At 45.0% G+C, this 20848-nt stretch overlaps 1 protein-coding gene across 1 annotated transcript in view; it reads right to left on the bottom strand.

The window, feature by feature from the left end:
- The window catches only part of KCNK10 (potassium two pore domain channel subfamily K member 10), a 113018-nt gene extending 105992 nt beyond the window's left edge, over nucleotides 1-7026 (bottom strand). The window contains exon 1 of the mRNA XM_054566981.1: nucleotides 6878-7026. Coding sequence (XP_054422956.1) covers nucleotides 6878-6920 — 43 coding nt within the window. The 5' untranslated portion in view covers nucleotides 6921-7026. The remainder of the gene's footprint in view (nucleotides 1-6877) is intronic.
- Nucleotides 7027-20848: the final 13822 nt, after the last annotated feature.

The following is a 20848-nucleotide window of genomic DNA, read 5'->3' as shown; positions in this document are numbered from 1 at the left end:
CTCCCAAGAGCAATCAAAACCAATCTGTTTTCAATCCACCTTCAGGTAACAGGGGTGTAAGCAAAACACCATAATTACAACTTCCTTCCACACTCTGTGAGTGCCTCCACCTGAAGTCTCAAATGTGTGAATACCCAGACCCTCTGGTCCATTTAATGTGAATCGTCCCTTCGTTTTCTGGTATAATGCTAGGTTCCTCCTTATCTTTGTCCTGCTAAATGCACTTGGCCTGTGTAAATGCAAACCTCAAACAATGACCAAAACTCTGTCCAGTGGCCAGTGACTGACCCACCAGAGGAAGAGGTAGAGAGACTATCTGGCTGGAGGGGTTAATAGAGAAAGGAATCTGTGGGAAAGGCTGATTCACTGCCCGCTTGCCTCCCTCCTCATCCCCCTTCGCCTCCCCTTCTCTTCTTTTTCCTCCTCCCACTTTTTCTCTTTCTCCTCAAACAAGCCTCTCCAGTCCCTGAACTCTGGAAGGCTCACAAGGCAAGAGCCAGGAGTCCCAATAACTTAAGAGGCAGCCTAGAAAAGTGTTTAAGGACCCATATTCTAGTCCAATCCCACCTTCTATTATCTGTGTAACCTTGGGCAAGTTACTGAGCCTCTCTGTTCCTCACTTCCCTCCTTATTCCCTGTGAAATAAGGACAGTATCTCCCTCCTAAGATTAAACAAAGAAGATGAAATTAACTTTATACTTAAATAATAGTTAATTGGTTTAATTGATTAATAATTATGTATTTAATGCATGTAAAACACTATACAGTGTCTGGCACATAGTTCCATACGGGTGTGAGATATGTCACCCTTACTCCTCACTCTCCTCCTGCCTCCACCCTCTTGGCTAGGAAAGACTATTGTCACCCCCACCTTCAGGAACAATTGTGCATGAAGGCAGAGCACCTTACTGGAAGGGCAGCTCGGTGACATCCTGATGGCAATCAAGTGTCAAATGGTGACAATAATGTTTCTACCATCAGATTAGTATGATGAGAATGATTGTATGAAATAATGTATATAAAACATCTGGCATGCAATGATTGCTCATTAAATGTTGTTCTTTTTATTAGTGTCTTTTAATTTTAAGCACCAGTGGTTGCAGCTCTAGCTTGCATGCTTCTTCACTGTGTCAGGCTGTAACATGTGGGATTCATTTGTGTTTATCACTGTGACATAAATATATACAGAATGATGGGCATAGAGAAATGCACTTTAAAAAGCCAAGGCAAGCTCCCCAAAGGCAGCGCCATAGCCCTCCCTGTCAGAGCTTCCTGAAAACCCCAGCCCAATTCTTTACACCTCTGCCCACCTGACACACCTCTTGACTGACATGGGACCATCTTCCATTCAGCGAGTCCTGGACTGAATGAACTCACGTGCCTTCCCGCAAGGCTGGTCTGCCTGGATGCTGTCCCAGTCATCCCAATTCCTCCCCTGCCACAAATTCGTCACTCAAAGCCTGCAGACATTGTGTCTTCCATAGCTCCCTCCCTCCTCCTCATCTCCATTCCTGGCCCACGCCACTATGCTACCGGGTCCCTCACATCCACAAGAGCCACAGGGCACTTGCTTTGAAACTGAGCTCAGATCACGTCACTCCTCAGCTTGAAACCCTTCAGTAGCTTAAGATGAAGAATATGTATAGCCCCCTCCATGCCACAGTCACATCCTACCTGCGAGAACATGCGGCTCTGGGCTCTGACTCTACAGATCTCCCTGCCACACGTAAAATACACACTCCCTTGCTTCCTGCTCCAAGCGACAGAAACTTCCTTTCAGTTCCTCAAATGCACATGCTCCTTCTGCCTCAGGGCCTTTGCACCTGCTGTTCCCTCTTCTGCAACAGTTCTCCTCACTAGTCAACGAATCCCTGCACAGCCTCCAGGTCTCAGTACAAAGGCTGGACTACCTCCCCTGCTCATCCACTTCCCCTGATCCGTGTCAGTCTCTTCTGACACTTGCTTAAAATGCTGCTGGTCTCCTTCACAGACATACATAAACTTGTGATTATGCACAGAGGTGCAGCGATCCGTGTAGGTCTGTCTCCCTCACTATAAACTCTGAGAAGGCAAAGCTTTTTGCCTGAGCTACTCTAACTGCATCTCCAGTACCTGGGACAGCGGTTGGTATGTAGTAGGTATTCAATAAGTACGTTTTGCAGAGATTTTTCCTTTTAAGCCAAGGCACATTTCCACATTTCCAGAGATCGAGAAACAAAAGAGAAGGTGAGGGCTGTCTATAAGGTGTAACATCCTCAGGGCTGAAAATAGGCAATATCTTTCCTCTCTCTTCAACTGCCAGTTAATTCATAAAACATTTACTTAACAAATGAGTGGGTTTCCTCTTTTCCAGTCTGGAGAAGAAGAAAAAAAAATGCACTTGTAAAGAACACAAAAACACACACACACCCCTGAAAAAAAAAGAAACAACAAATTTCAACCCCAACACACACAGAGGCGAGTCCTAGGCAGAATCAGCCTTCAGACAAGATAAGAGAAATGTTGAAAAGCATTCTTGTCAAAACTAGGCACTAGCTTTCAACTTATTCTGCTCCCATGGGATCTCAGGAGGCGCCTTAGCATCCGTATGCTAATTACAGACACAGTGGCCTATGGTAGGCACACACAAATCTGACTTAGTGGCTGGCATGGAGGGAACACTGTCCAACATCCTTAAGAGCCTGTAAATGACACTACTGCTTGGGCTTCCCCCTCTCCAGCCCTTTCCAGCCCCACCCTGTTCACACACCACTCCCCCCCACCCCCCTTCTACTCAGATAGCAGCCAAACTAGCTGCCTGGTTTGGTAATAAGATTGAGCGAAGACTCGGAAGGCCCCCTGGGCTCCATTATCACACACGCTCTACAAGAAGGGCCACCTCCAGGGATGGTTGTTGCCGATCTGAGCCCCACTTGGCTGCCAGGAAACCTTTCCCATTGAGGATACCCTGGTCAGGAGGCGCAGCCCCAGGTCCGGGGGGAGGCACCCCACCCATCTGCCCAAGAGACAAAGATCACTAGAAACAAAGGACACACACACATACACACACACACACACAGACTTGCACACACAAAGTCAAAAGCAAATACGGACACTTGGTGCAATTGCAAGCCAAACAGCCAGCCCACTTGGTGTATCTTTAAATAGATGTTGAAACAATCCAGAAGGGACAATGACTATATGATAATGACAGGCACTGTATGGGGCAGGAACCCACGCTGCCTCCGCCCTCCTCCCAGGCGCATTTTTCTGCCTCAGGACACATGCTGCCAGGAGCAAGAGTGCTTCCACTCAGGCAGGCGCGCGCACGCGGGGGTGGAGGCAGGGCGAGGGCGGCCAAAAGTGGGAAATACCAACCTTTAGGATCCCAGTTCACCTGTTTTCTTGGAGTCTCGATTGGAAATTTCATTGCTCCGTTGTCCAGATGGGGAGGAAATGAAAAGAATCAAAATAAAGTCCTCAAGCTTTACACGCCTGGTTACAGCAGTCCAACAAAACAATTTCCGAGGATGGGGGCGCCCTGGACCGGCTCGTGGAGGAACCCCAGAGAAAGGCAAGTGGAAAATACTGGCTTAGGAGAGAACTGGAAACGGCTTGGGTGTTAGCACCGGTTGAGGGGTGGCCAGCAGCAGCCCCCTGGGTAAAAGGAAAAGTAAGATCCACGAGGGGAGGGTGGAGAGGGGGGTTCGGGAAGATGAAAGAGCCAAGCTTCCCAAATGCGGTGCCAGCAGGTTGGAGGCTGAGCAGCCGGAGGGCCTGCGCGAGGGAGAAGCCCACTGCAGTGCCACTCCAGCCCCGGAAGGCGTGTGTGCACACACTCCTACACACACACACTCGCACACACTCGCCCGGTCACGGGCACGCGCTGGGGCGGGCACGTCAGCCTGGCTCCGTGGCGCAGAACGCACACGCCCCACCCCAGCGGTGGTTCCTCGCCCGCGGGCAACGCCCCCCACTCTCCACCCCCGAAAGCCATTGGACGTAGAGGTGGCGCGGCACTCGGGGAGCGCGCAGCCAAGGCGACCCTCCCCAAACCGCGCCAAGACCGGAGAGCTGGGGCGCTTGGCCAGGGCTCTGCCCGCAGTAGTGCGGTGACAAGCGGCGGGAAGCGGCAGCCGGGAAGCCGCGGTGGGGCGGGGCGTGGGCGACAAGCGCTCGGCTACTTACTGGCTGCGCGGGCGGGCGTGAAGGCACCCGGCGCGCTCCGCGGAGTTGCAGCCGGAGACACGCTTGGCTGCCTGGAAGGCGCTGCAGGAGGCGGGGGAAGAGCCGCGGTGGCCCTGCCGCAGACCTCTCTGCCTGCGGCCGCTTCTTGTTACCGTTCTCACCCAGGGCGCAGCCCCCTTCTTTTCTCACTTCATTTTTTCACTCCAGTCCCCTCGTGCGCCAGGTTCTCCCACCTGCGCCCCGAACCTACGTCCCCAGCGCACTCGGGAGAGACCGGTGCCAGCCATGAGCCTTTTGTTCTGGGACCGTTCAGCATCAGCCTCGCTCTCCCCGCCCAGGGAAGCTCGCTCCCCAGGCGCAGGTCTGTCCCTACCCCAGCTACCAGCAGCCCGGCTGAGGCCGCTGTTCGGAGGCCGGGGAGAAGGCTGGAGACCGACGCGGCCCCAGAGGAAAGCTGAGTTGCCAAGACCGGGCTCCGGGAGGCGGCGTCCCCGAGAGTCCGGGAGTCCGAGGGCCCAGCAGGTACAGCTGCGAAGGGCCTCCAGACTTGTTCCCGGAAGGAGGCTAACCTGGCACATTCTCCCTCCCCCGACTCGCACTGCCCCCACCTGCACCTACGCAGGGCTCGCGGTGGGACCTCAGTCTCCAGAAGAACCCAGTGGGCTGAGATGGTCCTGAATGGGCCACTGGAAGTACCAATACGAACATTTAGAAATTATTTCAGGTGCCTAACAACGGAGCCTTGCCTGTAGTACATGCTCAAGAAATACCTGCTAAACGAAGGCATGAACTGCCTAAAGCAGTGTTGGAGAGAAAGTAGTTTAACTTACTGTCCGTTCCACAGATATCTTGAACCCCTTCTATGGGCCATCACTGCACTAGGCACTGGCGATATGACAAAGAACGACCCAGGCGTGGACCTGGCCTTCATGGAGCTTACTGTCTACTGCCATCAGGTGCGGGTTAGACTGGTCACTGCCTTCACTTAGGAAAAAGAAAGTAACTGTTCTGCTCATTCCTGAGCCTGCTTGCTATGGCTGTAAACCCCTAAACTGAGAGTAGTTCTCTGCACTGCACGCCACAATAGGCCACCTCAAGTCTTCTGAGCAGCCCTGTGTCACCGGCGTCTTTCTCATTGTCTGTTCCACACTGTTACATCCAGCTTTCAGAGTTCCAGAGCAAGAGCCACAGAGGTCCCCTGTCACCTGTGGGGAGGGTTGGTAAGTGCTTTGTCACTGACCCTACAGGCTGCCAGGGCTCGAGTCCAGAGCTCTCTGTAGACCCTCTTCAGAAAAAAACTGGTACAAATCTGACAGGGCCACCTGAGTCCTCGGCCCTTGGGGCAGACTCAGGCTCCCCGGGCACTTCAGAGACACCTTCTCTGGGACTCTTCCCATACTTTGCTTTTCTCAGAAAGGCTGAAGGCTGAGAGAATGGATGAGACGCGCAAGGAGGTTCTGCTTCTCTAGCCATACCACGGAGGACATCTGTATGTATGCATATTCTGCTCCAAACCCAAAGGGAACTGCTTGTGCGCTCCTGGGAAAGCCTCCAGAGCCTCATCTGCCGTCTCCGGAACTGCTCACGGGTGGGAGGGCTCCAGCCCAGTCACTGCAATGCCACATTTTTACCTGCATCCGAGTCCGAGGTATCCACAGAGAAAGATACCCGCTCTCCTGAATCCTCTGAGGATAGAGATGTAAGACTGGCATTTATCGAATGCATCCCTCACCGTCTCCTACTTCTCTCCATTCATCTTCCCTCTATCTTTCCTCTGAGGAAGCTTTTACTGGTCCCATTTTACAGGTGAGAAGATCACAGCTGAGAGAGATGAAGGAACACGCCCAAGGTCACCCATGGAGGCTCAAACCCAAGTTAGCTGACCCGTGAATCTGACCCTGAAGGTCTCTCATGCGTTCTTTTGGGTGATGAAGATCTAAACGCTGCATTATCTAAGACTCCAGCCCCTCCACTGCAAAAGGAGTTGACCTAACCTTGTGCCCTGGGGTCCCTGTCACAGAATGAGTTCACTGTCTTAGGCAAATTGCTGAGGCACAAAATACAGCCTCAGGGTGCATCATTCTGCCAACCAATAAATATTTATTGAGCATTCCCTGTGTAGCAGACAGTTTGCAGTTTTTCTTAAAAGTTATACCAGGATGTGGAGAACCTTCTCCAGAAAAACACCAACAGGACGGTTACTGGGAGGTTGGGGAAGTTTGGGATGGATCTATTGGGGGTGAGGGAGCAGCATCGGGGTGTGGACTCCTCCTGCAGGTTGAAGACTTGCACTAGTCATTGACCCTTAACTTCATCTCTCTGCCAAGGCGCCTCTCTGCCTCCCCCTCCTCCCCCCCCCCGCCCCCCGCCACAACAACAACAATTTCTGGGGCTTTTTCTCACCTCCACTTTCATTCTACTTTCTCAGAATGTAGGCCGACAAGTTTTGGTGTGAGGGGTTAATCCACCAAAATCAATCAATGAATCAATTACTCCAAACACCCCTCCCCTAACTGGCCTAAATTGAATCCAACTTCTACACTGTGTAGTATTTGGAATGGACTGCTGGGGGGCCTGGGGTGTAACGGGGAAGCGTCCCCCCACCCCCAAGTAAAACAACTTAGCACATTAACTCTTTGTGCTACTGTCATCCCCTCCCATCAGCTTCTATTCTAAGCGCCTTCGTAATTACAACCGAGATTCCACTTACCCCAAGAAAGAGGGAAGAAGTGGTCTGTGCAGATAGAAAGCATCCAAAAAGGATGCCGTGCCGCGCGGTTCCCTCTTTCTCTGTGCCGCCCCAAGTTCCATGGCTATCGCGGCGGGCGGGTTAAATCTGGTGGAAACAAGCCGCCTCGGGTTTCTGCAGCAGGAAAACAAAGCATCGTGGCGCAACGTCGCCCTGCACTGGCCGCCCTGCACTGGCCGAGCCCCGCCAGCAGCTCCGGGCCGGCGGCGGCGTCCCCGCGCGTCGGGGACGCAGGTCCTCGCCGAGGAGGCGTGGCTGCGGATCTCGGGGTTCCTTCAGCTTAGAACCTACAATCGCTGCACCACTTTAATGGAAGCCGTGGCCCAGGGTGGCAGGGCTGGGGAAGTCCAAATATCTCAGACACCTCCCGCGAGGAAGTTTTCCTCGAGTTTGCTCCCTTCCCCCCGCCCCGCCCCGCCCCGCGGCCCCGGGATGGGTGTGAGAGCAGAGAGGTGCTGCCCGCCTTGTTGCGGGGCAGGGGGCGGGGGGGGGGGGTCTCGGAGCCCCTGGCAACGCGCGACTCAACCAGAAAATTGCTGAACGGGGATTCAGGACGCCCGGGTGGGGCGCGGCGGGAGAGAGTCCAGACGGGGAACCGCAGGGAGCGGGAGGCGGCTTGCAGGATCCTGCTCGGTGCTGGCTCGGCAGCGCGGGAGGAGGAGGGGATCAGGTCTCCTTAGAATCTACTTTAATGACTGCGCTCCTTGGCCTTGGGTTGTTTTCCTTCGGTTTCATCGTTCCTCTGAGGTCCAGAAGAAATCCCAGTCTTCCAAGGTCGCCCCCACTCCCAAGGCCCCTCCGAGTCCTCTTCCCAAAAGAACCGTCATTTTGCGAGGAGAACCCCGCGCACAGCCTGTGTCTACCCACCCGCCCAGCGGTAAAACTGACAGGGTCGCTACGAATTGAAGTTCACTTGAACTTCTCCGACCGGAAATGTGTTATTTCCCTGATGAAGTTTCCACTTTGTTCTCAGCATTTAAGCACGCCTACGTTTGTCTTCGTATCCCAGCCAGATCTGTGAAAACACATCCTGAGATGTATGCTGCGCTAATCTCGGGTTCTGCTTCTGTCTTGGAAAAGCGGGAGGTGGCAGCAGCTATAGAGCAGTGTCAGGTGTCACACTGCTCGACGACATGCTCCGTGTGCTTAAATCCTGCAGCTTTGTTTTGGTGACTCAAACCTATGACTGGGGATTAATGAAGGCAAATACTGCTGTTGACTCCAAAGAGGCTGTACTTCAAGCATTAGGTGGATGAACATGTTTCATAAGGAGGAACTGTATCCTCTCCCTTTGTAACTTTCTTTGTTTTAAATTTTAGCCCTTAAGAAATATAATGAAAGTGCCCATGAAGCATTGTGCCAAGCATTTTACCAAACTGTACAGAGTTTCTTATAAAACAAGTTGTTTTTTTTTTTTCATTGATTTTAGAGAGAGAGAAGGGAGAGAGGAAACATCTATTTGCTGTTCCATTTCATACATTCATTGGTGGATCCTTGCTGGTGCCTTGACTCAGGATTGAACCGTAGCTTTCCCTTATGGAGACAACACTCTAACCAATGGAGCTTCCCGGCCAGGGCTCTGTAAAACAAAGCTCTAAGGTGATTCTCTCTCTCTGAGTTATCATCAAAATATATTCCCAGGTAAACTTTTTTAGAGCTGGAGCTGGAACTGTTTTGGGGTTTCCCTCAATTTTTTACTTTGAAATTTTCCAAACACACAAAAATGTTAGCAAAAAAAAAAAAAAAACAGGTTCCAATCAAAGCTGGTACTTGTTCCATATATTTAGTGTATTCTAGTCTAGAAAACTTCCTCCATTTTTTTAATGACATTGATTTTTTTTTAAGAGTCTAAATTCATTTGCTTTCTGGTAATTTTTAATGTCGTGATGTAGCTAAAGATCAGTTGAGCCAAAGGGAAGGAAAAAGATTTCCTGACCATAGCAGGTCATTAAAATAATTCAACACCTTCTGTAAATTGTGTCCATGCCAATATCCATGAAATAGAAGGCAGTTAGCTGTATTCCTGCTCACTCAAGCTTCTCCTCAGACTTAGTCCTAGCCTTAGTCAAAGGAGTTATCTTTGTTTCTTATGCCTCAAACGCCCGTGTTGCAGGGATGGATGAGCATTTTCACACACACACACATCAAGTTGACAGGCACATATGGTATTTTACTGAATTTAAAAACAAGAATTCAGCAGGGTTACACACCATAATGAATGAGTTCTGATTTTCATGTCATTCTAGGAAAGTTTTAATTTCAACCAAAATATTAAGGCTCATAGAAGGCATGCATATTTTCAACAGCCTATTTATTTATGGGGAAGTCTTAGTCCCAGAGTCTTTTGGCTTGGCAAAGAGTTAAAAATCCTCTAGGAGGAACCTACTGTCCTGCCATTTTGACAGATGCTTCTCCTCCCAGGCAGCCAGTAAAAGACTTGCGGGTAGTCTGACCAATGGAAGGGGTTTTGTTTTTGAGGAGGTGGGACATAGTCTCAGCATCCAATTAGAATGTATGAAATAAATGCATTTCATTTTTGCTGCTTTTGAAGCACATATGTGTTTGGTTGAAAATGACTGGACCAAATGCCATGTCAGAAGTTTCCTCTCCTACCACTAAGTCACCTAAAAGTCTGCTGAATCATACACCCAGATTTGGAAGACATCATGTTAAGACACTTCCTGGTTCAGCTTTCCACCTCATATAAATTGGTTCAGGATTCCAATTTATGTGTCCATCCAAGATTTCTAAATATATCTAGTGAAAGATTCCAAGCTCTATATTGATAGGTTTTCCAGAATTTAGGGAGCGTTAGTAGGCCAAATCTTTTCTTATTTCCAGCCTACATCTTCCTTCCTTCCTTAAGAGCAACAAGACCCTTGCAATAATTTTTATCTCTTAGAGATTAAATTGTCCAACATCCTCTTCTTTGTGTCAAGAAACTTTTTTTACCCCTTTACCAATATATACAAGTATTTAGCCAACTCATACTTTTCTTAAAGGCATGTTTTCACAAGTCTCAGAACAGAAAATCTCTCTAAGCCTTACTGAGTTTCTCCATCTATAAAACAGGGATAAGTAAGAAGTGTAAAGTTTTTGGCCAACATACCAACATGTTTGCCAGCCATCCTCTTCAGTAGGAAGTACAACCCAGCAAGCGAATTGTGCCAAGCCTCACTCCATTTCCTCATCTATAAAATGGGACACTAAGTATCTGGCTATTTCCACCTACAGGGCTGCCTAAGAAGATAATAGATATGGAAGTGCTTTGGAAACTGCAGGGATTTACAGATTTAAAGGATCATTCCTTTTTTTTTTTTTTTTGCAAACTCTTTTTAAGTGTTTAAGCTATTACAGCTATTCCACTTTTTCTCACTTCTCCCACCCCAACCTGGCCCCATGATGATTACTCGCTCCATAAGATTTTTCTTATTCTGTGCCTGGTGCAGAGCCAGAATTTTGAGATTACCTCCATTTATTTCTCATAACAATCCTAGAATATGGGTACACTTATCATCATGATTTTATGTAAAACAATGTCTGGCATGTTTCAGGCTCATACAGAATTTGTTGGGGAGGAAATTGGAGCTTGGAGAGGCTAGTAACTTCTTCAAGTACATATGGCTAGTTAGGGGTGGAAGTAGAAATCTCACCAGACCCCCGCTCATCCGTAAGTCAGTTACCATGCCTTAGGCACAGCTAATTACATCAAGTTATTTTGATCTCTGGAGGAGAGTCCGTTTCACTCAAAATTGCACCAAAACTGCCTCTACTCTTTTCGGTATCTTCCCACCTTCCAGAGTCCCCTATTTTTCCCCATAGCAGTGTGTGCTTTCTGCACTCTCTGAAACAACTGATGATGCCTAATGAATGTTCTCCCCATCTCAGAAGTATTTCCTTTTAAGCAAGGTAGTGAATATGAATCTTAGACCAGTAGGCATTATCAAATAGTAGAAGTGTTGTGGAAGACGTGAGCACAGAGGGAGGTGGGAAAGCCTTTATTATATCCCTGAAATTATACCAAATCCCCCCAAATGTGTGGCCATCATGCAGTATTTAGTCAGATAGGCAGTCAGGTTGGAATTACTTTGACTTTTTCAGGTCATACCCACGTCTCCACAACCACACTCGACTCTTTCAGTGGTGGATTAATAATGTGAATTATAAAAAGAAAATCTCTTTCTAGTTTACGTAATTCTCCTTTATTTAGATTCTGGTACTATTTATATGGTTTTTACTGAATTTTTTTCATTAGCATCTATCCCCCCCGATACCCACTTCCCCCTCTGCCCACCCCCTCACCCTGCAGCCACCACACTGTTGTCCACATCCATGAGCTCCTTCTCTCTCTTTTCCTCTTTTTTTGCTCAATCTTCCCCTCAACATCCTCCCAGAGCTGTCACCCTGCTCGCTATCTATGAGTCTCTCTCTATATTGCTTTTTAGTTCAATTCGTTCATGAGATTCCACATATGAGTGAAATCATATGGTACTTGTCTTTCTCTGACTGGCTTGTTTCACTTAGCATGAGGTTCTCCAGGTTCATCCATGCTGTTGCAAAGGGCGAAAAAAAAAATTTTTTAAGGCAGAGTCTGATATAGGCCTACACCAGAGTCTTTGCTGATACTGTATTTTTAAAAATAGCCATCTAATGTTACTGACACACATTGAAGTATTGATCCACTCAGACCTGAAAAAATAATTAATGATCTGTACCACTCTTTTCATTAGGAATAAAAAAGTTAAGCTTGACAACTGTATCTATTATGGAATATAATTATTTTCATTTCTTTTCATTTTCATTTCAAATATGAGGCACTAATTTTCAAGAAGAGTTTCCAAAGAGTCATATCCTTGGGTTCCAAAAATGCGTAAGTGACCATAACCTTCAGTTAGAAAGAACCCAACATTTTTTGGAAATGTACCAATTATTGTTCCACTATCCATTGCACCATAAAAAAGTCTTCGCTCATCAAAACTCACCAAATTAAATATGCCCCAGCAACATCTTAGAAGGGTTAATTACTGTATTTGTTAGTATGTAAGCAAGGTCTCTGCGAACCTCGATGGTCACTGCTATCTTATATATCAGTTAGCAATTAGACAAAGACACTCCTTCTGGTGGAAGGAGCACCAGGGGCACAGGCTTGCAAATAGAGCCTTTTTTCAATCCAGGAGACCCCCTTGAGGTTGGGGCGGGGCATACTGGCACCAGGAAGCAGGGCTTGGTGTCCAGAACTTGGAGTGGATTTGAATCCCACTCACTCCTTCAGCCTGGTGCTTGTATGCAGTGGACAAACGTCACAGCTGTATGCTCTGGCCCTTCATGTAAGATAAGGTACATAGGGGAATGCAACAAGCGGGAGTACATGATGTGTTCCAATTATTCAGTTACTCTGGGAAAAAATACTTAAGTACCTAATGTCCTCCATGAATTCAAATTAATTTTAGATTTGTTTTGAAAGAGAAAATATATTACTGCTTTTCATTTGTGGACATTCTCACCTTGTTTTCCTTCTTTTTCTGTTACTAGAAGCTCAAACTATCATAGATCTGCAAGATCATAACACTGTTCTTTCAGGAAATTCATAACTTTAAATTTGAACTTAGTATGGTGATAGACCTCCATTGTTTTTGAGCCATGCATGATGGAAATAATAAATTTAATTCTAAAATATTAGGGGGGGAATTCATACTCTACCTCTGACCAGCTGGGTAAAATGTTATTTTGTTAGGAAAGCTACCGAGAGGATGGGAAGTCCCTACATTTACAGTGATGTTTTGCTTTTCTCTCTCCCTAGGAAATAGCATCATCTATTATTTTCTGTCTTTGATGCTAAAACTTTTATTGGTAATACAGGTACATTGTATATGTAGAGTATTTTTTATGGCAAATAAAATTTTTAAAGCTGACATCCGAGAGCTCATCTATTAAACTATGTATTCAAAAGGGAACAGCCGAGGGTTATCCATTTATCCATTCTTCTATCCTTTCTCCATGAAAAGCTACAGATTCTTACAAAGTTTATTATATTTGCAGTGATTCCCAGTCCATCAAACAGATATTTGTAGGTTTAGAAAGTCTGAGTTTACTCCAGTGAGAATACTGAACTATTGAATGTAATCAGTCATCAGTAGAAGGGACTTTGGAGACCGTATATGAGAGCTTTCCAAACTTTTCTGGGGACAAGAAGCAGATTCCATGGTCCACGTGCATCTTTCTGGAGAGCCTGTTTCAGTGAGACTAAGGTAGGACCTGGGGATTTATTTCTTCAACAACAACCCCAGGCGATTTTTTCCTGCAAAGTCAGGCAGCCCTGTGTTTTATAGATAGGGTGGGGTTGGGGGTGGGTCTGAAAGGTAAGAGGACTTTCCTGAGGTCAAACAGCAGGTCAGTGACAGAGTTGGGAATGGAACAGAATAATCATTGGCCTCAATTCTTCATAAAATAGACTAACATATTTGAGAAACATTTTCAACCATGGTACAGATCGGGAGTCGTGAAAAAAAGAAGTTACATAACCAGAAATTTTAGTTCTCTGGAACTCCTTGTTTCAGATGTATTCTGGTTAATTGAGCATTTATGACACCCTTGTTCTTTATTTGCTGAGCACATTCCTCCAACCTGTTCTCTGATGCATCTCATGTGCTTGATTACAGTTTATGGGGCTCCCCTTGGTAACTTTGGGCCAGTCATTACCTTCATGTCTCTGATCAGTACTTTCCTTCTCCTTAAAACTTTTATCAAACCAGGCATGTCTTCCTTGGTGACTTACATCGCACAGTTACTTCCCACACCATTCAATTTATCATCCTTTCATTTTATTGCTCATTTCTCTAATCCTCTATGCAGAACTTTAATTTATTCTTGTTTATATGAGTGTTAAGTGTTGGCATATGAAACAGGAGTCATAGAGTGAAAAAACCGCCATGACACATTAGAACTACTAATTTCTATTCCCAGCTCTGTCACTAATAAGCTGTGTGACCCTAAGCAAGTGATGTAGCCTTTCTGAGCTTCTGTTGTTCAATGAAAGGGTTAAACTCTGAGATCCTGAGTCCCTTCTTTCTATACACTTGCCTCAGCTCTTCAAGGAAGGAAGCAAGAAGGGGAGAGATAGAGAGAGGGAGGGTAGGAGGGAGGAACCATTTTTCTAATTTATTTTTCTTTTACACAAAGCCTATTTCACAAAGCTACATAGAATACTCACTCAAAAAATGCCGACACTTCCTTCACCAGTCTAGTTTGACTTTCCTTCTCCTGTCACAGTTGGTGCATGAGCCACACACTCATGCCTAATTAGAGCTGGCCTCTGTCTTGGTAAAGACCAAAGTAGTGCAAACTGTGTGTCTTTCCAGCGGCATCACCTCTTCCCATGAAATTGCGCATCCTGTCGCTTAGCCCTCCATATTTGCCACTAAAATAAAACGTCATTTCCTCATGTCCTTTTTATCTTACAAGTTCATGGTCATTTTAATTATAGCACTCTTAATTTGCGGGTGTATCATATTATTTATTCATATCCCTGATGATCTGGTCTGCTCCCCTTATTCTTTAGAGTTTCTATTTGCAGTTATGTCTCTGGTTTGGTTTATGTTTGTTTACATTTTTGCATTTGTTTAGAAGATACTTGGGCCTTGGCTGGGTGGCGCAGTTGGTGGGAGCATTGTCCAGTGCACCGAAAGGCTGTGGGTTCTATTCCCCATCGAAGTACATACCTAGGTTGCGGGATCACTCCTCAGTCAGGGCACATGCAAGAGACAACCACTTGATATTTCTCTTTAACATCAATGTTCTCTTGAAAAAAGAAGATACTTGATCTCAGAGTCACAAGCACAGCACATTTATCTGTATTTGTTTTTTTTTTTAAGTAGCTTTAAAACATATGGCACTCTATCACATATCAAATTGCTCAACTCAGTCAATTGATCCACATTTAAATGTACTAACTTTATGTAAACATACAAGAAAGAAAACATAAGAAGTAATGGAATGATAGAAAGTCACTCATAGTTCGAAATAATACTAAAGATTGTAGAATAAAAGTATGCAAGCTTTCAGGACCTTGGACAGTTAAAAACAAAAAGTGCTCTTGGTTGTAATCCCTGGTAAAACCACATACGCAACCTTGTGGTACATTTGAAAATTCATAGACTCATATCAGACTTGGTACTTTGAAACATCTTGCTGGTATTATGTTTTTTCAGGTGAAGCAGTTTAAATGAATGAATACCAGTATTAGGTACTGTTTCCCAACATTTTTCTCTAACCTTTCTAAAATTAATAGAACAGGGGAAATTATTACTTAATATTCTGATACATAACATTACTTGAACTCCAAGCTGAAACCCAAAGACAATTAAAACACCAGATAGTGGCACATGCAAATTTTGGGGCCGCAGGCTGAAGCTCAACTTCTAAATCTGTAATTTTGTGTTTGTTTCCCCACATGTATTTTCAGAAAATACAATCAACAAGCTTTTAAACTGATCATGAGCAATTTTCTATGATCCACACTTTATAAGAAAATAGTAAAGACTTCCAATGAGAATATGAAAACCCAGGCTGTGTGCTCCAATACAGGAGGGTAAAGAGCTTCAAAGGCATTAGTGAAATTCTACAGAAGGCGAGGTGGTAGGGCTGCTGCAATGCTGTGCTGAGAGGTTTACACAACTCTTCCTTAGCCGGTTTGCTGTTTCTTTTTAAAACATAAGCTAACACTTTTGGATACACAGTCATAGAGAACTCCAGGCGAGCAGGATCAGATGCAAAAGAAAAGTGCTACCTCTCTATCATCTAAGAAATGCAAATTGAAACGACAATGGGATGCTGCTTTTCATCTCTCAGATTGGCGAAGATGAAACAGCTTCCCGGGGATGCACAGAAATGAGCGCAGTCATGGCCTGCTGGTGGGCATGCAAATTGGTACACGGCTGTGATGGGGCAATTTGGAAATACGGATCAAAAGCCTAAGACATAATGATGAAGCTACAATATATATGTAATAACATGAAAACAGATCTTCAATTCATTGTTATGTAGAAAAAGTAGGTTACCAAGGCATATAATCACATTTGTATGATATTTAAACTTACATTCTGAAAGGACATAAAACAAAGTGTCATTCTCCTTCGAGGATAGGATGGTTGGGAGGCAGGGGAGAGTATTTCATTTTGTTTACATGTTTTTGAATATATTTGTATTCAACATGAATTACTGTTTCCACTTTAAAAACAATTTATCTAGCCCTGGCCAGAGTGGCTTATTTGGTTGGAGCATCATGCCATAATGGAATGGTTGTCGGTTTGGTTCCTGGTCAGGGTACATACCTAGGTTGCAGGTTCAATCCCTGATTCAGGTGTGTACATTCCCTGGTCTGGGCACATTTGGGAGATAACCAATTGATGCTTCTCCCTCACATCGATGTTTCTCTCTCTCCCTTCTTCTCTCCCGTCTTCATTCTCTAAAAGCAATGAAAAAATGTCCTTGGGTGAGGATTTTTAAAAATTAAAAAAAAACAATTTATCCAATTACCAATACAATTCTAGCAGTAATGACTGTCTGGTTTCTTTTCTGGGGGGAGTCTACATTTGGTGGAATTGGCTTTGGCATGTTTAATGCTAAAGTGAAGCCAGTGGGGCTAGACAGTTACAGGCAAGCAAGGACATTGCCCCAAATCATAGGCAAAGAGCTGAGGAATGAATTGCTCCCTGCCTTGATGTCATGGTAGAGAGTCTGGATTTTATTCTGGAAGCAATGGGCCACTGTTTCAGAGACAAAACAAGGAAGAAATAATGATTAGATCTGTGATATTTTTGTTTTCTTTGGTTTTTAATGACTCTGGCTTCTGTGTGAAGAATGGTATGGAGTGAGGCAAGATCAGAAGCCAGGAAGATCAATAAGGCAACCACTGTGGAATATGGTAGATGAGACTAAGGCATCGAGTGTGCAGATAGAAGGAAATGGTAAGATTTGATTTAAATTTTGGAAGTAAAAATGACAGAACTTGCCCATGTACTAAGGTAGAAAAGCAGAAAGTAAGAGTATCTCAAAAATTTGAAACTAGGGAGAACTCTAATTAAATTATTCCTTAATATCACATTTAAAAGGCTAAACTGTTACCGAACAAAAGGACCTGTGTGTGGAGGGGAGGGGGTGCCCAGATGCTATTACCGAAACGACACCCTCCTTCCCCGGGATCCCTTGGTTGTGGGTCCTTTGTCCACCGCCCTTGGAATTATAGCTCTGAACGACAGAGTTTGGTGAAAAGGAAAAGGAACTATTTATTCAAAAGTTATACAGGTTTGATTAATGGATAAATGTCACCCTTAGACCTCAAAATCCCTTCAAAACAACCACCAGCACACACAGCGTCCTGCCTTCCCCTCCTTTGCCCAGTTAGGCCGGTCACCCCAGTCAGGGGTACCATCCTTCAGAAGAAAAAGAACAGAAGCCCGGGGCTCGGCTAGGCAGGCCTCTCGTGGGTCTCAGCACCATCCCCTGCGTTGCCGCGATCTCCAGCTCTTAATCCATAACCATGTGGCACCTTCTCATGGCCCACTAGCGAGTCCTTTCTCCCCTCTTTTTTCCCGCGTGGTCTTCACACTGTTCCCCAGAGTCTGTGTCCCTTTGTCTGTCCTGCAGGCCCCTGTCTCTCCGCTTTCTCCCAGTTACATTCTGTATTGTCTTTGAAACCTTCCTCGTTAGCTTTGGTGATATGCAAAATAACCCTCTTTGCATATGAGGAACGAAGCTATCCTGTTATTGACATACAAAATGACTCTCAATGGCCCTGCTCAAGGCTCCCATCCCCCATGGCAGCCCGCCCTGGGGTGGGGAGAATTTATTTTTCTTGGACACCCCAATCTCTGGACCCTGTTACAAATACCCTTGGTGGGGGGGGCTGGCTGTGCCCCGTTACAAAACTACTCCTTTATGATAATAGTTTTCAAATTTTTTTATTGAAGTATGTCATCATAATGGGTTGAATGGTGGCCCCCAAAATGAGATGCCTGTGCCCTAATTCTAGGAACTTGTGACTGTTATCTTGTTTGGAAAGGGGGTGTTTTAGAAATAATTTAAATTAAGGATCTTGAGATGAGATCATCCAAGGTTATCTGCTGGGCCCTAACTCCAATGACAAATGTCCTTATAAGAGAGAGGCAGAGAGAGATTGTAGACAGAAGAGAAGTTAATGTGACCCCAGAGTCAAGAGACAGAAGTGAGGCAGTTAAAAGTCAAACAGTGGCAGCAGCCATCAGAAGCCGGAAGAGACAGAATAGACGCTCCCCTAGAGCCCCTGGAGGAAGCACAGCCCCGCTGAATTTCGGGCTTCTAGACTCCAGAACGGCGAGTGAATCCATTTCTGTTGTTTATCCACTCCATTTATGGTAATCTGTTATGGCAGCCACAAGCAACCAATAAAGACAGAGATTTTTTTTTAAAAGAGAACAACCCTGCACTAACCATGAGTGTATGGTTTCATTATCACAAAGAGGGTACTACTCTTTCTCATTGAAGAAGTAAAACATTTGCCCTAGTTGGTGTGACTCAGTGGATTGAGCGCTGGCCTGCACACCAAAGTGTCGCCTGTTCATTTCCCAGTCAGGGCACATGTCCGGGCTGCGTTCCTAGTCTCTAGAAGGGGCCTGCGAGAGGAAACCATACAGGGATGTTTCTCTCCCTTTCTCCCTCCCTTCTTCTCTCTAAAAATAAATAAATATATTTTTTTAAAAAGTAAAATATTTAATTGTGGAAATTTTCAAACATAAAGGGAGAGAGAGTAACGTAATGAACCCTCCTGTTCCCAAAACTGAGTTTCAACAATAGTCAACGCACAGCCCACCTAGTTTCCTCTATACTTTCAAACATCCCTGCCACTGGGTTGTTTTCAAAGCAAGTCCTAATTATATCATTATTCCATCTAAAAATACCTGAGGATATATCTCTAAAAGATAATGGCTTTTTTCTAGCATAATCAAAATGTGATAGATCACCTAAAAATTATCAAAGTGTTAATATCAGATATCTCTACTCACTATTCAAATTTCCCCAATTGTGCCAAATATGGATAATTTTTTCAGTTGGTTTTTTTGGAACAGGGTCCATGCAAGAGTGACATTCTCTATTTGGCTCATCCGTCTCTGAAGTCCCTTAATCTATGAGTTCCTTCTCTTTCTTTTCTTTTTCCTTCTAATTTGTTCTTTGAAGAAACCAGTTCAGTTCATTGGCACAGTACAATTCCTTGGATTTTAATCCATCTGTGGATGTCTACAGTGAGTTCTGATCTCCCGTTGTTTCCTGTAAACTAGAAATTGGATCTGCAGCAGATTCAGCTTCAATCGTTCTGGCAAGAGTACTTCATCGGTGGGGTTTGTACTTCGTGTCACATCACATCAAAGCCTGCATCTCTTTTTGTGTGTTGCTAACACCGATCAGTGGTTTTAGGTGTTGTCAACCTAACCTGCCCATTACAGGATAGATGCCCAGGTCTTTCTCTGCATGTGCCAGTTTTCAGAATAAGAAGTTGGTTCCCTAGCATCCCCCAAAGATGACCAATAAATTGGGGGGTTTTGTTTCCCTTTGTTTTCTGTTATTAGGAAATCATAAATTTTACTTCTATTATTATTTTATTTTTTATTTGGGGGGTTCTGGCCAGAAGCCACAAGTGTTCTATTTCCTCGGCTGTGTCTCCTGGGAGTCACTGCTTATAAGTGAACCCAAGACCGACTCACCCATTTCTATACAGGCATCTTTGGCTGAACAGAGGCCTGAGTGTCCTGGCAATTTGCCAAAAGATCTTACCTGGTTAGTAGCAGGATCCAGGTGTGATTCTGTTCATGCCTTTTCCACCATACGGTAAATTAGGTAGCTAAACTCTTCAGATTGTAAACATTGTGAGCTAGAGGCAGAGTAACCACAATGATTACAATAGTAAACACATGCATGTGGCAAATAAGGGAGTAAAGGCTGAACATCCTGTGGTAAGACTTGTTATTGTGGTTTGTCAGGGAGGTCAGTAAATGGCAATTTGTGTACCAGAGGAAGGGATCTGAGTAGATCGTGAAGTCAGAGGACTTGACTTTGGATAAGAGAGAAACTTTTATATTTTGATCCTGAAAAGAATCTATTTTGCTTACATTTTAAAGCAGAACGTGAAACAGTAAAACTGGACAGATAGTTCCCATAGTTTGTTCTGTCCAGCTTTATTTTAATTTTTAAAAGTAATATTTCAATATACAACATAATGTGCAAGTCTGACGTCCCAGATTCACAGCTCTTTATTACATGGATTCCAACAGAACATCGTTCAAATTATGCATCCCTCCCTCTTAAAATATAACTGATGATGGTCAAGTGTAATGTAATACTTCTGGGGCTGCAAGGGAAGGGTTAGCTCTTCTTCCTAGTACCAGATTTATAAAGTAAATGATTTTAATAATTATTTGTTGGTGTCTGTTTTCTCATTTCATAATTGAGCCTGGAGTCTTTTCACATACAAAACTATATTAAAGTCAGTATGTGTCCTTAAATTAGTCCTTTATATTTTAGTATAGATGGTGTGCATGGTAATAGAGTTGAAGGAACTAGAAAATTATAACCTGGAGAAGACTAACAATTGCTGGCAGGGTGCGTTCATCTGTTGTACCAACAGCTAACCATAAAATGGAGCTGGTATCTCGTCTGTGGCTCCATACGAAGGCCTGTGTGCCTGAAATACAATAATGTGTATTTTGACTCAGCAATGTTACAGGACAGAAAACTCTGGGACCGCTTTCTTTTCATTTTCTTTCTCATAATCCAAACACCCAGGAAGGAAAGAGGAATACGTATGCACCCTCACATTCCCAAATCAAATTATTTTGACCTATAGGAAGCTTTGGTTCCTTAAAAATAGTATGAAGCCCCTCTCCCCTGCCCCCTCACCCCAGC

The sequence above is a fragment of the Pteronotus mesoamericanus genome, unplaced genomic scaffold (assembly GCF_021234165.1).
Source record: "Pteronotus mesoamericanus isolate MK-2021 breed Mesoamerican mustached bat unplaced genomic scaffold, CSHL_Meso_final contig_182, whole genome shotgun sequence".
NCBI lineage: Eukaryota > Metazoa > Chordata > Mammalia > Chiroptera > Mormoopidae > Pteronotus > Pteronotus mesoamericanus.
This window is presented reverse-complemented; position numbering and strand designations above follow the sequence as displayed.